Here is a 20816-nt window from a genome sequence, read left to right as displayed (position 1 = left end):
GTGTGCAGCTTCAGCGGTCGCGGAGGCAAAAACTCGGACATGGGAAGAGTTCGGGGAAGCCATGGAAAACGACTTCCGGACAGCTTCGAAGCGATTCTGGACCACCGTCCGCCGCCTCAGGAAGGGGAAGCAGTGCACTATCAACACCGTGTATGGTGCGGATGGTGTTCTGCTGACCTCGACTGCGGATGTTGTGGATAGGTGGAAGGAATACTTCGAAGACCTCCTCAATCCCACCAACACGTCTTCCTATGAGGAAGCAGTGCCTGGGGAATCTGTGGTGGACTCTCCTATTTCTGGGGCTGAGGTCGCTGAGGTAGTTAAAAAGCTCCTCGGTGGCAAGGCCCAGGGGTGGACGAGATCCGCCCGGAGTTCCTTAAGGCTCTGGATGCTGTGGGGCTGTCTTGGTTGACAAGACTTTGCAGCATCGCGTGGACATCGGGGGCGGTACCTCTGGATTGGCAGACCGGGGTGGTGGTTCCTCTCTTTAAGAAGGGGGACCGGAGGGTGTGTTCCAACTATCGTGGGATCACACTCCTCAGCCTTCCCGGTAAGGTTTATTCAGGTGTACTGGAGAGGAGGCTACGTCGGATAGTCGAACCTCGGATTCAGGAGGAACAGTGTGGTTTTCGTCCTGGTCGTGGAACTGTGGACCAGCTCTATACTCTCGGCAGGGTTCTTGAGGGTGCATGGGAGTTTGCCCAACCAGTCTACATGTGCTTTGTGGACTTGGAGAAGGCATTCGACCGTGTCCCTCGGGAAGTCCTGTGGGGAGTGCTCAGAGAGTATGGGGTATCGGACTGTCTTATTGCGGCGGTCCGTTCCCTGTACGATCAGTGCCAGAGCTTGGTCCGCATTGCCGGCAGTAAGTCGAACACATTTCCAGTGAGGGTTGGACTCCGCCAAGGCTGTCCTTTGTCACCGATTCTGTTCATAACTTTTATGGACAGAATTTCTAGGCGCAGTCAAGGCGTTGAGGGGTTCCGGTTTGGTAACCGCAGGATTAGGTCTCTGCTTTTTGCAGATGATGTGGTCCTGATGGCTTCATCTGACCGGGATCTTCAGCTCTCGCTGGATCGGTTCGCAGCCGAGTGTGAAGCGACCGGAATGAGAATCAGCACCTCCAAGTCCGAGTCCATGGTTCTCGCCCGGAAAAGGGTGGAGTGCCATCTCCGGGTTGGGGAGGAGACCCTGCCCCAAGTGGAGGAGTTCAAGTACCTAGGAGTCTTGTTCACGAGTGAGGGAAGAGTGGATCGGGAGATCGACAGGCGGATCGGTGCGGCGTCTTCAGTAATGCGGACGTTGTACCGGTCCGTTGTGGTGAAGAAGGAGCTGAGCCGGAAGGCAAAGCTCTCAATTTACCGGTCGATCTACGTTCCCATCCTCACCTATGGTCATGAGCTTTGGGTCATGACCGAAAGGATAAGATCACGGGTACAAGCGGCCGAAATGAGTTTCCTCCGCCGTGTGGCAGGTCTCTCCCTTAGAGATAGGGTGAGAAGCTCTGCCATCCGGGAGGAACTCAAAGTAAAGCCGCTGCTCCTTCACATCGAGAGGAGCCAGATGAGGTGGTTCGGGCATCTGGTCAGGATGCCACCCGAACGCCTCCCTAAGGAGGTGTTTAGGGCACGTCCAACCGGTAGGAGGCCACGGGGAAGACCCAGGACACGTTGGGAAGACTATGTCTCCCGGCTGGCCTGGGAACGCCTCGGGATCCCCCGGGAAGAGCTAGACGAAGTGGCTGGGGAGAGGGAAGTCTGGGTTTCCCTGCTTAGGCTGTTGCCCCCGCGACCCGACCTCGGATAAGCGGAAGATGATGGATGGATGGATGATGGATGGATGGATATATATATATATATGTATATACACACATACATATATATATACACATACATATATATACACATACATACATACATATACATAGATAGATATATATATGTATATATATATACATACATATATTCACATACATATATATACATACATAGATAGATATATATATGTATATATATACATACATATATTCACATACATATATATATATACATACATATATTCACATACATATATATATATACATACATATATATATATATATATATATATATACATATATATATACATATATATATATACATATATATATATATATATATACACATATATATATACACACATATATATATACATATATATATGTATATATATATATATATATATATGTATATATATGTATATATATATATATATATATGTATATATATATATATATATATATATATATATATATATATATATATACACACATACTGTACCTCCCTAAATTGCCACCGGGGCGCTAATTAATTTAAAACCTCTTGTCACTCCTGCGCTTACCAAAGGCATGCGGTAAAAGTAAGCATGCACTAATTATTTTAAAACTTCTTCTCACTCCGGCACTTACCAAAGGCATGCGGTCAAAATTTGAGTGTGATGTAAGCTTGGACCTTAAATCCTACTCTTCTTCCCTCTATGCGATTTCAAATTACTGGAATTGAAATCAGCCTCCTCCATTTTGAAAATGATGACAGGGGAAGTGTCACCGTGACGTCACGAGTTCGACCCGGCAGTAATTCAAGGCAGGCGCATACTATATGTCCTGCGGCAATTCAAGGAAGTACGGTATATATGCTTTATTATTGTTTGTAATAATATTTATTAATGATTATTTATGTGTTTTTTGGTTGTGATTTTGTGGATTATTTATAATGCAGAACGGGTTGTCATCAGTGTTGTTGTTTTTTTAATGATATAATGGTTATTTTACAAAAGTGATTTCAATCACACTAGTGACAAAAATGATTTTGAATGAAATTTGACAATGTACAAGATTTATTTGCGAGCAAACTCGGCAACTTAGACTCACAGATTTTTTCCTTGTCCTGTCCTGCCACTTGTTGCTAGGCAGAATATGACAACTGCACGATGCTGACAGAAATGCACATTCATGTCCAAATGTAACCAGCGCTCTGTATTACATTTTGGACAGGGGATAACCTGTGGCAAAAAAATTTCTTGCTGTAATTCGTACCAGTTTGCAGATACAACAAAATTCCTTGACGTCGCCCTTTAAAATTCTTCAATAATAAGCTAAACTTGTCTCACCAGCGAGTTGGAGCTCCAACATTCATCCAGATGACCCCCTCGCTCGTCCTGTTTCATTCCACAGAATATTCCTCAGCCTTCTGCCCGCATGTGATGCTGGGAGGAGCTTGCAGGGGCGAGCATGCAGAACTTTGTCTTTTCTTCTGGAAGGAAAAGAAGAAAAAAAAGAAAGAATTATTCAATGGAGGAAAGGTCCGGCCTGGGAAAAGGTATCTTGGCCGTCTGGAAGCTAATTTAATACGCAGGAAAACATTCGGTGCTTAAGACATCTTGAAGAGAAATAGCTGGAATGAAGTCATATCATGCAAATAATATACACTGGGGCAAAAAAGTATTTAGTCAGCCACCGATTGTGCAAGTTCTCCCACTTCAAATGATGACAGAGGTCTGTAATTTTCATCATAGGTACACTTCAACTGTGAGAGACGGAATGTGAAAAAAAAATCCAGGAATTCACCTTGTAGGAATTTTAAAGAATTTATTTGTAAAATAAGTATTTGGTCACTTCAAACAAGGAAGATCTCTGGCTCTCACAGACCTGTAACTTCTTCTTTAAGAAGCTCTTCTGTCCTCCACTCGTTACCTGTATTAATGGCACCTGTTTGAACTCCTTATCCGTATAAAAGACACCTGTCCACAGCCTCAAAACAGTCAGACTCCAAACTCCACCATGGCCAAGATCAAAGAGCTGTCGAAGGACACCAGGGAAAGAGTTGTAGAACTGCACCAGACTGGGAAGAGTGACTCTATAATAGGCAAGCAGCTTGGTGTGAAAAAATCAACTTATCAAATTATCAGAAAATGGAAGACATACAAGACCACTGATAATCTCCCTCGGTCTGGGGCTCCACGCAAGATCTCATCCCGTGGGGTCGAAATGATCATGAGAACGGTGAGCAAAAATCCCAGAACCACACAGGGGGGACCTGGTGAATGACCTGCAGAGAGCTGGGACCAAAGTAACAAAGGTTACCATCAGTAACACACTACGCCGACAGGGAATCAAATCCTGCAGTGCCAGACGTGTCCCCCTGCTTAAGCCAGTGCGTGTCCAGGCAACGTTTGAAGTTTGCCAGAGAGCACATGGATGATACAGCAGAGGATTGGGAGAATGTCATGTGGTCAGATGAAACCAAAATAGAACTTGTTGGTATAAACTCAACTCGTCGTGTTTGGAGGAAGAAGTAAATTATATTTATATAGCGCTTTTCTCAAGTGACTCAAAGCGCTTTACATAGTGAAACCCAATATCTAAGTTACATTTAAACCAGTGTGGGTGGCACTGGGAGCAGGTGGGTAAAGTGTCTTGCCCAAGGACACGACGGCAGTGACTAGGATGGTGCAAGCTGGGATCGAACCTGCAACCCTCAAGTTGCTGGCGCGGCCGCTCTACCAACCGATGTCCAGGCCCGTCTGAAGTTTGCCAGAGAGCACATGGATGATACAGCAAAGGATTGGGAGAATATCATGTGGTCAGATGAAATCAAAATAGAACTTTTTGGTATAAACGCAACTCGTCGTGTTTGGAGGAAGAAGAATACTGAGTTGCATCCCAAGAACACCATACCTACTGCGAAGCATGGAGGTGGAAACATCATGCTTTGGGGCTGTTTTTCTGCTAAGGGGACAGGACGATTGATCCGTGTTAAGGAAAGAATGAATGGGGCCATGTATCGTGAGATTTTGAGCCAAAACCTCCTTCCATCAGTGAGAGCTTTGAAGATGAAACGTGGCTGGGTCTTCCAGCTGGACAATGATCCCAAACACACCGCCCGGGCAACGAAGGAGTGGCTCCGTAAGAAGCATTTAAAAGTCCTGGCGTGGCCTAACCAGTCTCCAGACCTCAGCTCCATAGAAAATCTGTGGAGGGAGTTGAAAGTCCATGTTGCTCGGCGACATCCCTGCTCTGGAGAAAACCTGCATAGAGGAACGGGCCAAAATACCAGCTACTGTGTGTGCAAACCTGGTAAAGACCTAGAGTAATCGTTTGACCTCTGTTATTGCCAACAAAGGTTGTATTACAAAGTATTGAGTTGAATTTTTATTATTGACCACTTATTTTCCACCATAATTTACAAATAAATTCTTTAAAATTCCTACAATGTGAATTCCTGGATTTTTTTTCCACATTCTGTCTCTCACAGTTGAAGTGTACCTATGATGAAAATTACAGACCTCTGTCATCATTTGAAGTGGGAGAACTTGCACAACTAAATACTTGTTTGCCCCACTGTATATTATTTGCATCAAAGTGGTACAGGTTTATCTTGGAAAGTATGCCTCAAAAGTTCAACAAAACTGATCCAAAGTTGTTGTTTTTTGGTGACACCACACATATAATAGTGATGATAACCATAGAACAGGAAATAGAACCTCCAAGGTCATAAGAAAGTAAATATTCATATTAGAGGAGGGTAGAGTAGCCACACATTGTACTCAATGCTAGAATGCTGTTACTTTAGAGCAGGGGTGTCCAAACTACGGTTCTAGGGCGTCTTTAGATTCACATTAAGGATTTAGGCTCGTGGTGTTTAAACATCTGCTTGTCTAAATGCCACATCTGGTTGACAACCTGAGTAAAACGAGCAGCTGGCCGTGAATTGAACTCAAACACAGCACAGCATTCACTTATATGACTTCATCCAAACAACCTTTTCTATTCCTGGCACAAAAAAACCAACAGAGAGTCAACACACATAACACCACATGACAACAAAACTTTAGGAAGGTCGTCACAAAACTTTCACATTTAGTACGGGGACGGCGAGGGTCCCGGGTTCAATCCCCACCTAGTACCAACCTCGTCACGTCCGTTGTGTCCTGAGCAAGACACTTCACTCTTGCTCCTGATGGGTGCTGGTTGGCGCCTTGCATGGCAGCTCCCTCCATCAGTGTGTGAATGTGTGTGTGAATGGGTAAATGTGGAAGTAGTGTCAAAGCGCTTTGAGTACCTTGAAGGTAGAAAAGCGCTATACAAGTACAACCCATTTATCATTATTTATTTACTCTTAATATTCCATTATATTAATTATTAACTATATATCCATTATACTGATATAAGCACATTAAATATATATATATATATATATATATATATATATATATATATATATATATATATATATATATAGATATACATACATATATACACACATAAATATATACATACATACACATATATATACCGTGCATATATATATATATATATATATATATATATATATATATATATATACATCCATATATATATATATATATATATATATATATATATATATACATATATATATATATCTATATACAGATATACATACATATATACACATATATACATATACACACATAAATATATACATACATACATATATACACACATACACATATATATACTGTGTATATAGATATATATATATTTATATACAGATATACATACATATATACACATATACACACACACATAAACATATACATACATACATATATACACACATACACATATATATACCGTGCATATATATATATATATATATATATATATATATATATATATATATATACATCCATATATATATATATATACATATATATATACATATATATATATATTTATATAAAGATATACATACATATATACACACATATATACATACATACATATATATACACATACACATATATATACTGTGTATATATATATATACATACATATATACACATATATACATATACACACACATAAATATATACATACATACATATATACACACATACACATATATATATACTGTGTGTGTATATATATATGTATATATATATATATATATATATATATATATATATATACATACACACACATATATATATACACACAAAATTATACATATACACATACATACACATAAAAATAAATATATACATATATATATACATACATATATACACATTTACATACAGTATATACATACATATATATATATATATATATATATATATATATATATATATATATATATATATATATATATATATATATATATATATATATATATATATATATATATATATATATACACATCCTTCCATCCATTTACTACCGCTTGTCAATTTCTGGAGCCTATCTCAGCTGCATACGGGCGGAAGGTGGAGTACACCCTGGACAAGTTGCCATCTCATCAAAGGGCCAACACAGGTAGACAGACAACATTCACACTTTTTTTTTTTTTTACATTCAGTCTGCTTTTGGCCCTTGGCGAAATTTTTTTAGTCCAATGCGGCCAGCAAGTCAAAAAGTTTGGATTTGTAAGACTCAAGTGAAAGTAAAAAAGGTAGTCATCCAAATAATTACTGAAGAGTGAATGTTCAATGAAAAATCTACTCAAGGACTGAGAAACTGATTGAGGATATCACATTTTTTTTATTATTTTATTTTTTTTAAATGGGGTATTGTATGTAGAATTTTGAGGACAAAAATGAATGTATTCCATTATGTAACATAATTAAATGTGGAAAAAGTGAAGCGCAGTGAATACTATCCGGATGCACAGATTTATGCATTGTTAATGGCAGTTGCAGTTGCAGTTAATGGCAGTTGCAGTTAATGGCAGTTGCAGTTAATGGCAGTTGCAGTTGCTTTAGTGACAAATAGCTTTAAAATGATTTATTAAAGTAACAAACAAATAATAACAAGCTTTGCAAAGCGAGACCGAAACCAGAACGACACATCCGTTCGTTCCAGCTTGTTCTAACTCTTTTAGAATACGTATTGACAATTATACATTCTCAGAAGTCCCACCCTCCATGCTCATTAACATACAGTACACCAGTGGAATGAATGCCCAAGGTCCTGTGAAGGGGAGAGGGTGTCGTTTGCCCAGAAGGAGGTGGGGGAGTCACTCAGTAAAGGGGACCAATTTAGCCCAGAGGGGGGTCAAAAATAGATGACACATATGCCCAGGTCAACTAAAGTCCACATGTCACATCAAAGACACGGGAGACAGAGCTTGATCAGATAAGAGATCTCTTGCTAAGTGTCACATTCCTGAGCCCAATAAACTACTTTTGGTACCCAGTTCAAAGAACATCATCTATTTAAACGAGTATAAGTAGTTTTGCTATCACAAGGACCACTCATGATGCTGTTATAAGTGCAGCTACAACTTATGTTCTCTCAAGTTGGAAGTGAAATCATGTGAACATTTCTACTGATACAGATGACGATATCAACATTCCTTTGACGTAGTTTGTAAGTAAACATCAAAGAGCTGTGCGGCCTCGTCTGACCTGGAGTCACGCTTGTTTACAGTGGGAGTGCGGTCATGTGACCGCTTGCCTCCATTTGATTGGGGGAAATGGAGTCAAAGGTCACAAGTGCTGACGTGGGATTGGTGAAAGCCAGTCATGTGACTGTGCACGCAGGAAGAAGTCTCTTTGATCTATTTGTCGACGCAACCATCAATAATTTGAAATATGCTGATGTCCCCTCGCAACCCTGAACGGGACAAGCGGTAGAAAATGGAGGGATGGATGAATGGATGGAAAAGTAGAGTTTCTTTACAGAAATACTCAAAAGTAAAACACACGTTGCAACTGGATGAAGCAAATCCTGAAGGAACTGAAGTTGAACTGAAATGCTGACAGAATGTAAGAATAGTTTGAACGCTTTGAATGTTAAGGAGTTTGAATTTCCAGGAAAACCGGAATTTGGTTGGGAACTTGCCAAAAAGTTTTACTTTGAATGTCCAGGATGAGTAGAATGTGTTGATGTTGGAATGGTTGGGGGAAGTTGAAAAATGTAAGGATTGTAGTTCTTGGAAAAACTTCCCATTTCGTTTCAATGGGAACTTCCTGGAAATTTGGGGAAAACTGGGATCTTTTTGAAAATGCTAAAAAAAAAAAAAAAAAGTGAAAGTTGAAATCGTTGGTGTTGGAATTTTTCAAATCGGTCGAGAAATGTTGACGTAGTAACATTTTTAATTGAGAAATGGTATTACGGAATTCCTGGAGTTTTGGGAAAACCGGGAATTTTTCTAATGCAAAAAAACACAGTTTTTTTTTCCTGTTTTGACGGTAGAATAGTTGAAGTGGGTTGAAAAATGTGGAAGGAGTAGTTGACAGAAAAAAGGGTGAAAAAGGGTTTGAAAAAGAAAATGGATTTCTGGGAATTCCTGGAATTTTTTTAACATGAAAAAAATGATAATTTGACTGTTCAGGGGGACTAGAATGCGTTGATGTTGGAATTGGTTGAAAAATGTAGGGATTACGTTTTTTGGAAAAATGTCCCATTTCATTTTAATGGGAATTTCCTGGAAATTTGGGGAAAAGCGGGATATTTTTGAAAATGCTTAAAAAATTTGAACGTTGAAATAGTTTGGTCTTGGAATCATTCAAATCGGTCCAGAAATGTTGAAGTAGTAACATTTTTAATTGAGAAATGGTATTATGGAATTCCTGGAGTTTTGGGAAAACCGGGAATTTTTCTAGTGCAAAAAACAATTTGTTTTTTTTCCTGATTGAGAGGATAGTTTTGACGGTAGAATAGTTGAAGTAGGTTGAAAAATTTAGAAGGAGTAGTTGATGGAAAAAAGGGTTTGAAAAACAATGGATTTCTGGGAATTCCTGGAAATGTTTTAACATGAAAAAAATGATAGTTTGAATGTCCAGGATGAGTGGAATGTGTTGATGTTGGAATGGTTGAAATAGGTTGAAAAATGTAAGGATTGTGGTTCTTGGAAGAATGTCCCATTTCGTTTCAATAGGAACTTCCTGGAAATTATGAAAATGCTAAAAAAAATGTCAAAGTTGAAAATGTTGGTGTTGTAATTTTTCAAATCGGTCGAGAAATGTTGAAGTAGTAACATTTTTAATTGAGAAATAGTATTATGGAATTCCTGGAGTTTTGGGAAAACCGGGAATTTTTCTAGTGCAAAAAACAATTTGTTTTTTTTCCCTGATTGAGAGGATAGTTTTGACGGTAGAATAGTTGAAGTAGGTTGAAAAATTTAGAAGGAGTAGTTGACAGAAAAAAGGGTGAAAAAAGGGTTTAAAAAAAATGGATTTCTGGGAATTCCTGGAAATGTTTTTAACTTGAAAAAATGATAGTTTTACTGTCCAGGATGAGGTGAATGTGTTGATGTTGGAATGGTTGGAATAGGTTGAAAAATGTAGGGATTACATTTTTTGCAAAAATGTCCCATTTCATTTTAATGGGAATTTCCTGGAAATTTGGGGAAAAGCGGGATATTTTTGAAAATGCTTAAAAATGTGAAAGTTGAAATAGTTTTGGGTTGGAATTTTTCAAATCGGTCGAGAAAGGTTGAAGTAGTAACATTTTTTAATTGAGAAATGGTCTTATGGAATTCCTGGAGTTTTGGGAAAACCGGGAATTTTTCTAGTGCAAAAAAAACACCTTGTTTTTTTTCTCCTGATTGAGAGGATAGTTTTGACGGTAGAATAGTTGAAGTGGGTTGAAAAATGTGGAAGGAGTAGTCGACAGAAAAAAATTGTGAAAAAAGTCTTGAAAAAAAAATGGATTTCTGAAAATCCCTGGAATTTTTTTTAACTTGAAAAAAATGATCTTTTGAATGTCCAGGATGAGTGGAATGTGTTGATAATGGAATGGTTTGAATCGGTAGAAAAATGTGAAAATGGTGGAAGTTTGATAAATGGCCAATTCATTTTGAATGGGAAAAATGTCCCGGAATTCTGGGAAATCTGGGAATTTGTCAAGGGAAAGCCCGCAATTCCCGAGTAGGCTGAACAGTTTGAAGTTGAAACGGTTTAATTCGGATGAAAAATGTGGAAGGTAGAGCGCCCCAAAATCTGGAGAAAAAGACGAAGAAGAAAAACCATATGTATGGAGCATTCAGACAATAATAAAATTCGGAAAAATACGTACTACATAACGTGTTACTTTACATTTTTCTTCAAGTAGCCGATAAGACATCATGGCGGAGCTGAAGTCGAGTTTCTTAACATGGAGATATTCTCACTAGGGTAATTATTTTGACTCGGGGGGCCAAATTTTGAGAATTTTTTTTTTTATCTGGGGGCCAATATATATATTTTTAGGAAAACTACTACAAAACTTCACAATCATGTCTGATTGAATGCTAAAAACTCTGTGGAAACGCTCCTCACCCACACTGCTTGGTGCCTCGTCTGAGCTGCTGTGACTTAGATTACCATAGTAACTAATTAGATTACCGTAGCAACTAATTAATTACCATAGTAACTAATTATGTGACCATAGTAACTAGTATATCATGCAAAAGCGCAGACTTCAACCATTGAAATACTTTGTATGACTGCACATCATAATGGTAGCTACAGCTAAAGCTTAGATCTTTAAGTTTTCATCTTAAAGATGTAAAAAAAATATTTGGGAATGTCCGGCGGGCCAGATTAAAAAGCTTAACGGGCCGCATGTGCCCAGGTCTGCACTAGGGTGTCATTATACTGGCAGACTTTTATTTTGAAGGCCTGACTTTACCGGGTTACAGGACAGGAAATAAGAGAAAAGTAGGAGTGTTGACAAAAACATACTATTATAACAGTTAGGAGCTTAAAACAAATAATAATAATAATTAAAGCTGCAAGCAGCGTTGGTCGGGTCCGCCTTTGGCCGCTGCCAAGCCCTGGTCTAAGTCAGACCTGCATAGAGGTCTTTGTTTCATGTCTCTACGACATTCCTAACAGAAGTTACAAGCAGTTTTGTCTGGGTTTTTTCCTAGGGGGCGCTGGAGCGCAATTTTGACTTTTGGGGTTTGTTTTTTTTATTAGATGGCAATTTTTGCCAGTCCTGATGTGTGTGTAAAATTTGGTGAGTTTTGAAGCATGTTAAGGGGGTCAAATTACAGATCAGCGTTTCTGGATGTTGTTGATAAATGGCTTTCGCTTTGCATAGTAGAGCTTTAACTTGCACTTTGAAGCATTTTAAGGTGGTCAAATTACAGCTCAAAGAGGCAAAAATGACATTTTTTAGGAAACTTTGCGCAGGGGTTCTTTGAAGGCGCGTAAAATCAAAACCAGGGCAGTAATCAAAACTTTGTTGGATAGTTTTAATCAATCCAATCCAATCCAATCCACTTTATTTATATAGCACATTTAAACAACAATAACGTTTCCAAAGTCCTGCACAGCCATGTTAAAGACAATTGTAAAAAAAATAAAAAAATAAAATAAAATAAAAAAAGTATATATACATATATTATGCTCCACCAATGACTGAATAAAAACAAAAAATAAATAAATATAAAACCAATAAAAACAATATAAAAACAAATATGATAATCAAAAGGGTTCAATCTCTCTCCTGTGCGAGTTTGAAGCCGAAACGACAAACGCACTCAGAGGAGTTTACGTTTGAAAAAGGTGACGGGTTTTTACAAAACTTTTATTTTAAAGGGGTAATTTTTAACTTCCTGTTGATTTTTGCCGAAGGATGCCAATCATATAAATGTAGGTCTAAGTGAGACCTACATAGAAGTTTTTGTTTCATGTCTTTCCGGCATTCCTACTGTAAGTTACAAGCAATTTTGTTTGTGTTTTCTTCCTAGGAGCCGTTTTTGCTGTGTTTTATTCAAAAATTGCGCTAGAGCGCATTTTTTTAATTTTCGGGTTTAGTTTTTTCATTAGATCGCAATTTCTGCCAGTACTGATGTGTGTGCCAAGTTTGGTGAGTTTAGAAGCATTTTAAAGGGGTCAAATTACAGCTCAAAGAGGCAAAAATAACATTTTTTGCGAAAATTTTGTATTGAAGGGGTTTTTGCCAACTTGTTGTTGATTTTTGCCCGAGAAAGTAAAATTATGAATTGTAGGTCTAAGTCAGTTCTACATAGAAGTTTTTGTTTCATGTCTCTACGACATTCCTAACGGAAGTTATGAGCAGTCTGTTGTTGTTTTTTTTCCTAGGGGGCGCTAGCGCGCAATTTTCATTTTTGGGGTTTGGTTGCTTAATAACTTGGGGAGGTTTGCTATACCGATGTGTGTGTCAAATTTGGTGAGTTGTGAAGCATGTTAAGGGGGTCAAATTAGGGTGCGAAGGTGCGGAATAATAATAAAACACAGCAGTTTCAATAGGGTCCTTGGCTCATTGCAAAAGGACTCCTGTGGAGTCCTTTTGCAATGGGCCTGGCAGACCCTAATAATGGATGAGATTTAATATCGCGCTTTTCTAACACAAGATACTCAAAAGCACTCACAGAGAAGCGGGAACCCGTCGTTGATTCACAGGAGGTGGTGGTAAGCTACATTTGTAGCCACAGCTGCCCTGGGGTAGACTGACAAAATAGGGAAAATAAGTGCAATCAGTGTTGTTTTTATTCATATAAACTCTTATTCTACTGCTTTGTTTACAAAAACAGCGGTGCAAAATAGCATAAACAACGTGAATAGAACAACCAGATGTAACTTTTTTGTTTATATATTTTTTTAAGGAATTCCGTACGAATCAAGACTTGCTTGTTACAACTGATCACCGGATCAGTTTGAATATAAAAAAACACTTTTGAGGGACAACAATCAACACTGCACAGGAAGTGGGGTAAGAATGTGCGCTGCATTTTTACTACTGACTGGGCAAAAAAAAAACAATTATGATATTTGTGTTCATAATTAGAATGTTTTAAGGGAGCTGTATGGAAAACAAAACTGTGCAAATATATTTTTTCTCGGTCATAATGATCATATGGTATAACAACAACGAGAGCTCCAACAATTAATAATGGAAAAATTTGTGTTCTTTGTTATGATGTCTTTTTTATTTATATTTTTTGAATAATTATTTATTTACCACAAATTATTGGCTTAATTATCGCCATCATTAGCACATTTACTTACAAGAGTACTATTAGAAAGTTGATTTATGTAGTATTTTCAGTACTATTATTGTAAATAATTTATTTACAACAATGTGAGCATTATTTGTAATATTTATTTACTCAGTGCTTTTTACATACATATACACATATATATATATATATATACACATTGACATATTATTTTTATTATCATTTAGCATATTTAGTAGGGAAAGTATAAACCTGTGATGTATAAATATTTGTAACTAAGCATGCGTAAAATAATCCAACAAACTATTGGTTTAAAAAAAAAAATCAAATTATTACATTTTTTGTTTTATTTTGCATTATTGGCGCAACTAGAATGCTTTTAATGGTTTGGAGGGAAAGTATAAACCTCTGATGTATTATTATTTGTAACTAAGCATGCTTAAAATAATCCAACAAACTACTGGATTAAAAAAAAAAAATCAGATTATGACATTTTTGGTTTTATTTTGCATTATTGGCCGCAACTAGAATGCTTTTAATGGTTTGTAGAGAAAGTATAAACCTGTGATGTATTATTATTTGTAACTAAACATGCTTAAAATAATCCAACAAACTATTGGATTAAAAAAAAAAAAATTATGACATTTTTTGTTTTATTTTTCATTATTTGGCCACAACTAGAATGCTTTTAATGGTTTTTAGGAAAGTATAAACCTGGGATGTATTATTATTTGTAACTAAACATGCTTAAAATAATCCAACAAACTATTGGATTAAAAAAAAAATCCAATGATGACATTTTTTGTTTTATTTTGCATTATTGGCGCAACTAGAATGCTTTTAATGGTTTGTAGGGAAAGTATAAACCTATGATGTATTATTATTTGTAACTAAGCATGCTTAAAATAATCCAACAAACTATTGGATTTAAAAAAAAAATCCAATTATGACATTTTTTGTTTTATTTTGCATTATTGGCCACAACTAGAATGCTTTTAATGGTTTGTAGGGAAAGTATAAACCTCTGATGTATTATTATTTGTAACTAAGCATGCTTAAAATAATCCAAGAAACTATTGGTTTGAAAAAAAAATCCAATGACGACATTTTTTTTTTTGCATCATTGGCCACAACTAGAATTCTTTTAATGGTTTGTAGGGAAAGTATAAACTTCTGATGTATTATCATTTGTAACTAAGCATGCTTAAAATAGTCCCACAAACTATTGGATTAAAAAAAAAATCTAATTATGACATTTTTTGTTTTATTTTACATTATTGGCCGCAACTAGAATGCTTTTAATGGTTTGTAGGAAAAGTACAAACCTGTGATGTATTATTATTTGTAACTAAGCATGCTTAAAATAGTCCCACAAACTATTGGTTTAAAAAAAAAAAATCCAATTATTATATTTTTTGTTTTATTTTGCATTATTAGCTGCAACTAGAATGCTTTTAATGGTTTGTAGAGAAAGTATAAGCCTGTGATGTATTATTATTTGTAACTAAGCATACTTAAAAATAATCCAACAAGCTATTGGTTGAAAAAAAAAATCCAATTATTACATTTTTTGTTTTATTTTGCATTATTGGCGCAACTAGAATGCTTTTAATGGTTTGTAGGGAAAGTATAAACCTATGATGTATTATTATATGTAACTAAGCATGCTTAACATAATCCAACAAACTATTGGATTAAAAAAAAATCCAATTATGACATTTTTTGTTTTATTTTGCATTATTGGCCACAACTAGAATGCTTTTAATGGTTTGTAGGGAAAGTATAAACCTCTGATGTATTATTATATGTAACTAAGCATGCTTAAAATAATCCAAGAAACTATTGGTTTGAAAAAAAAATCCAATGACGACATTTTTTTTTTTTGCATCATTGGCCACAACTAGAATTCTTTTAATGGTTTGTAGGGAAAGTATAAACTTCTGATGTATTATCATTTGTAACTAAGCATGCTTAAAATAGTCCCACAAACTATTGGATTAAAAAAAAAATCTAATTATGACATTTTTTGTTTTATTTTACATTATTGGCCGCAACTAGAATGCTTTTAATGGTTTGTAGGGAAAGTATAAACCTCTGAAGTATTATTATTTGTAACTAAGCATGCTTAAAATAATCAAACAAACTATTGGATTAAAAAAAAATCCAATTATGACATTTTTTGTTTTATTTTTCATTATTGGCCGCAACTAGAATGCTTTTAATGGTTTGTAGGGAAAGTATAAACCTCTTATGTATCATTATTTGTAACTAAGCATGCTTAAAATCATCCAACAAACTATTGGATTAAAAAAAAATCCAATTATGATATTTTTTGTTTTATTTTGCATTATTGGCCGCAACTAGAATGCTTTTAATGGTTTGTAGGGAAAGTATAAACCTGTGATGTATTATTATATGTAACTAAGCATGCTTAACATAATCCAACAAACTATTGGATTAAAAAAAAAATCCAATTATGACATTTTTTGTTTTATTTTTCATTATTGGCCGTAACTAGAATGCTTTTAATGGTTTGTAGGAAAAGTACAAACCTCTGATGTATTATTATTTGTAACTAAGCATGCTTAAAATAGTCCCACAAACTATTGGTTTAAAAAAAAAAAAAATCCAATTATTATATTTTTTGTTTTATTTTGCATTATTAGCTGCAACTAGAATGCTTTTAATGGTTTGTAGGGAAAGTATAAACCTCTGAAGTATTATTATTTGTAACTAAGCATGCTTAAAATAATCAAACAAACTATTGGATTAAAAAAAAATCCAATTATGACATTTTTTGTTTTATTTTTCATTATTGGCCGCAACTAGAATGCTTTTAATGGTTTGTAGGGAAAGTATAAACCTCTGAAGTATTATTATTTGTAACTAAGCATGCTTAAAATAATCAAACAAACTATTGGATTAAAAAAAAATCCAATTATGACATTTTTTGTTTTATTTTTCATTATTGGCCGCAACTAGAATGCTTTTAATGGTTTGTAGGGAAAGTATAAACCTCTTATGTATTAATATTTGTAACTAAGCATGTTTAAAATAATCCAACAAACTGTTTGCCTGGCTGCTGCTTCCCGCACCTTTCTTCCCTTTAGCTCTGGCAGGTTTCCTGGCCGCCGGGACCTTCAGAAGCGGCTTCTCCCGCTTCCATTCAGTCATCAGCTCGGCCTGAAGGTCAGCTGGCAGCTGGGAGAAGACGTGAGGGTCCACATTTAGTGGCAGCTGGCAGTCAGATGACAGTCTCTTTGCTTCCGAGGTGGTTTCTCCTGGAAGCGCGCTCTTGCCCGCAGGCTGTGGATGATGCGGCGTGGCACCTCCCTCCGACGGATCCAAGTCGCAGACAACCCCCTGCTCTGTATTGTTTCTATTCCGGGAGGTTTGGGGTGAAGTCAGGGGAGGGTTGGAAGGAAGAGGACACGGCTGAGAGGTGCGCTCCATTAAAAGCTCCTTCTGGATCTCCACAGGGAGGACGCGGAACACCTCTGCGTCGACGTCTGGGGGTAATCCATGTGTCACGGTGACAGCGGCATCACCCTGGCGCCGACATGTGGGGCTGCCGGGTGACGTCACGTCCGCCGGGACAGAAGCCCTCTGTTCCATTTCAACCCCGGGTGTTGCCGCGTCATAGCTCGGCGGGCTTTTTGTGGTCTTCTCTGGAGTCGTCACGCTGGATGTGATGAAGCCATTTTCTGCACCGCACGGGGAGGACTTGTCCTTTAGGGGGACGAGAGGTACGGCCTTTTTAAAAAAACAGAAAACATGTCATCAAAAAAAGACAATCTTGGCTAGGTGGTGAATATTTGTCAATAAAAAAAACATAGGGGTGTCCTGATTAGGGTTGTCTTGATACCAATATTTTGTTACCGGTACTAAAATGTATTTCGATACTTTTCTAAATAAAGGGGAGCACAAAAAAATGGCACTATTGGCTTTATTTTAACAAAATATCTTACGGTACATTAAACACTGATGACATCTCTTAAACGAGACAAGAAGCAAGGAATTTAACAGAGACAGAATTCATCCATCCATCCATTTCCTACCGCTTATTCCCTTTTGGGATCGCGGGGGGTGCTGGCGCCTATCTCAGCTACAATCGGGCGGAAGGCGGGGTACACCCTGGACAAGTCGCCACCTCATCGCAGGGCCAACACAGATAGACGGACAACATTCACACTCACATTCACACACTAGGGCCTATTTAGTGTTGCCAATCAACCTATCCCCAGGTGCATGTCTTTGGAAGTAGGGAGGAAGCCGGAGTACCCGCAGGGAACCCACGCATTCACGGGGAGAACATGCAAACTCCACACAGAAAGATCCCGAGCCTGGATTTGAACCCAGGACTGCAGGACCTTCGTATTGTGAGGCAGACGCACTAACCCCTCTGCCACCGTGAAGCCCCGAGACAGAATTCAATTTGGTTCAATTTTACAGTGTCTCAACACGCTGTGGCGAAAGATTGTGTGCCCCCTCTTTCATTCGGACTTTCCCTGATTACACGGCAACAGCTGTTTCTAAGGCACGGGGGTCATAAACAGCCATCGCCTTTGTTTACAGAAGAGTTCAAAGAAAAGGTTGTAAAGGAGTTCAAAGAAGAGGTCGCCTTGAGGGGAGTCAGGCCCTGCTTCCTTTCCGCTTTGGGGGCGGTATAGCTCGGTTGGAAGAGTGGCCGTGCCAGCAACTAGAGGGTTGCAGGGTCAATTCCCGCTTACGTCATCCTAGTCAATGCCGTTGTGTCCTTGGGCAAGAGACTTTACCCACCTGCTCCCAGTGCCACCCACACTGGTTTAAATGTAACTTAGATATTGGGTTTCACTAATTGGATTTTTTTTTTTAAATCCAATAGGAGTGGGACCTAATAAGTTTACTTCTTCCCACTCCCTTTTGGGCCAATCTTGACATCTACAAAAGATTAGTCACATGTAATGTTTTCAATATAGGTGTAAAAATAATGTATCTATATATTTATTTTGTATTTTATGTCATTCTTTTGTTTTGTTTGCATGGCTCAAAATAAACCATTCATTCATTCACTATGTAAAGCGCTTTGAGTCACTAGAGAAAAAGCGCTATATAAATATAATTCACTTCACTTTGTACCGCTTGGGTATTGTTCCGATACCAAATAGTTATGGAGCAGTTCCAAGAAAAGTTCGTAAAACAGTTTACAGAAAAGGTCGTAAAAGAGTTCAAAGAAGAGGTCGCCTTGAGGGGAGTCAGGCCCTGCTTCCTCTCCGCTTTGTAGTTCTTGGGTCAAAACAATATCTTTCTGTTGATTACAGTACATGAAAGAAACAGAACACCTTCATGTCGCTTCCCATCCTATACAGCAGTTTTTTTCATGCTTTCTTCTTTGTCGATCAAAGGCAGCTTTTGTCTTCTCGCCGGGAACTCATTGAAACACAAAGTTTTGTGATAACTTAGATACAATTATTCTGACAATATGTTTGTTATTGCGATCGAAGAACAATTTTGTCCTTAAATAAAATAGTGAACATGCGAGACAACTTGTCTTTTAGTAGTAAGTAAGCAAATAAAGGCTCCTAATGAGTCTGCTGACATATTTAGTAAGATATTGTGTATTTTCTCCTTCTGTTATTTTGTCAAAATTATAAATGACAAGTTGTAAAGATTGATTATTAATCTACTTGTTCATTCTTCTTATTTTCCATTTCAACATGTTCTATCTACACTTCTGTTAACATTTAATAATCACTTTTTCTTCTGTTGTTTGGATGCTTTACATTATTTTTGGATGATACCACATCCATCCATCCATTTTTCACCGCTTGGGTATTGATCAGATACCAATTACTTATAGAACAGTTTACAGAAAAGGTCGTAAAAGAGTTCAAAGAAGAGGTCGCCTTGAGTGGAGTCAGGCCCGGCTTCCTCTCCGCTTTGTAGTTCTTGGGTCAAAACAATATCTTTCTGTTGATTACAGTACATGAAAGAAACAGAACACCTTCATGTCGCTTCCCATCCTACACAGTGGAGTTTTTTTTCAAGCCTTCTTCTTGGTAGATCAAAGGCAGCTTTTGTCTTCTCGCCGGGAACTCATTGAAACACAAAGTTTTGTGATAACTTAGATACAATTATTCTGACAATATGCGATCGAAGAACAATTTTGGCCTTAAATAAAATAGTGAACATGCTAGACAACTTTTCTTTTAGTAGTAAGTAAGCAAATAAAGGCTCCTAATGAGTCTGCTGACATATGCAGTAACATATTGTGTATTTTATCATTCTATTATTTTGTCAAAATTATAAAGGACAAGCTGTGAAAATTGATTATTAATCTACTTGTTCATTTACTGTTAATATCTGCTTATTTTCCATTTCAACATGTTCTATCTACACTTCTGTTAACATTTAATAATCACTTTTTCTTCTGTTGTTTGGATGCTTTACATTAGTTTTGGATGATACCACATCCATCCATCCATTTTTCACCGCTTGGGTATCGTCCCGATACCAAATAGTTATAGAACAGTTCCAAGAAAAGTTCATAAAACAGTTTACAGAAAAGGTCGTAAAAGAGTTCATAGAAGAGGTCGCCTTGAGGGGAGTCAGGCCCTGCTTCCTCTCAGCTTTGTAGTTCTTGGGTCAAAACAATATCTTTCTGTTGATTACAGTACATGAAAGAAACAGAACACCTTCATGTCGCTTCCCATCCGCCACAGCAGAGTTTTTTTTCAAGCCTTCTTCTTGGTAGATCAAAGGCAGCTTTTGTCTTCTCGCCGGGAACTCATTGAAACACAAAGTTTTGTGATAACTTAGATACAATTATTCTGACAATATGCGATCGAAGAACAATTTTGACCTTAAATAAAATAGTGAACATGCTAGACAACTTTTCTTTTA

General features: G+C 37.2%; 2 protein-coding genes across 6 annotated transcripts in view; both read right to left on the bottom strand.

Moving 5' to 3' along the window:
- The window catches only part of LOC133549725 (ras-related protein Rab-27B-like), a 29229-nt gene extending 25943 nt beyond the window's left edge, over positions 1-3286 (bottom strand). Inside the window, exon 1 of the mRNA XM_061895445.1 lies at positions 3148-3286. The gene's annotated coding sequence lies outside the window, so the exon portion shown is untranslated. The remainder of the gene's footprint in view (positions 1-3147) is intronic.
- An 8902-nt stretch (positions 3287-12188) lies between these two features.
- poli (polymerase (DNA directed) iota) overlaps positions 12189-20816 on the bottom strand; it is a 76990-nt gene continuing 68362 nt past the window's right edge. For 3 of the 5 annotated variants that reach the window (XM_061895402.1, XM_061895426.1, XM_061895356.1), the window contains one exon: positions 12189-17687. In XM_061895402.1, coding sequence (XP_061751386.1) covers positions 16974-17687 — 714 coding nt within the window. In that variant the 3' untranslated portion in view covers positions 12189-16973. The remainder of the gene's footprint in view (positions 17688-20816) is intronic. The other 2 variants (XM_061895365.1, XM_061895387.1) reach the window with 2 other exon arrangements.

The sequence above is a fragment of the Nerophis ophidion genome, linkage group LG01, assembly GCF_033978795.1.
Source record: "Nerophis ophidion isolate RoL-2023_Sa linkage group LG01, RoL_Noph_v1.0, whole genome shotgun sequence".
Taxonomy (NCBI): Eukaryota; Metazoa; Chordata; class Actinopteri; order Syngnathiformes; family Syngnathidae; genus Nerophis; species Nerophis ophidion.
Note: the sequence above shows the minus strand (reverse complement) of the source record. Positions and strands in the feature narration are given on the sequence as shown.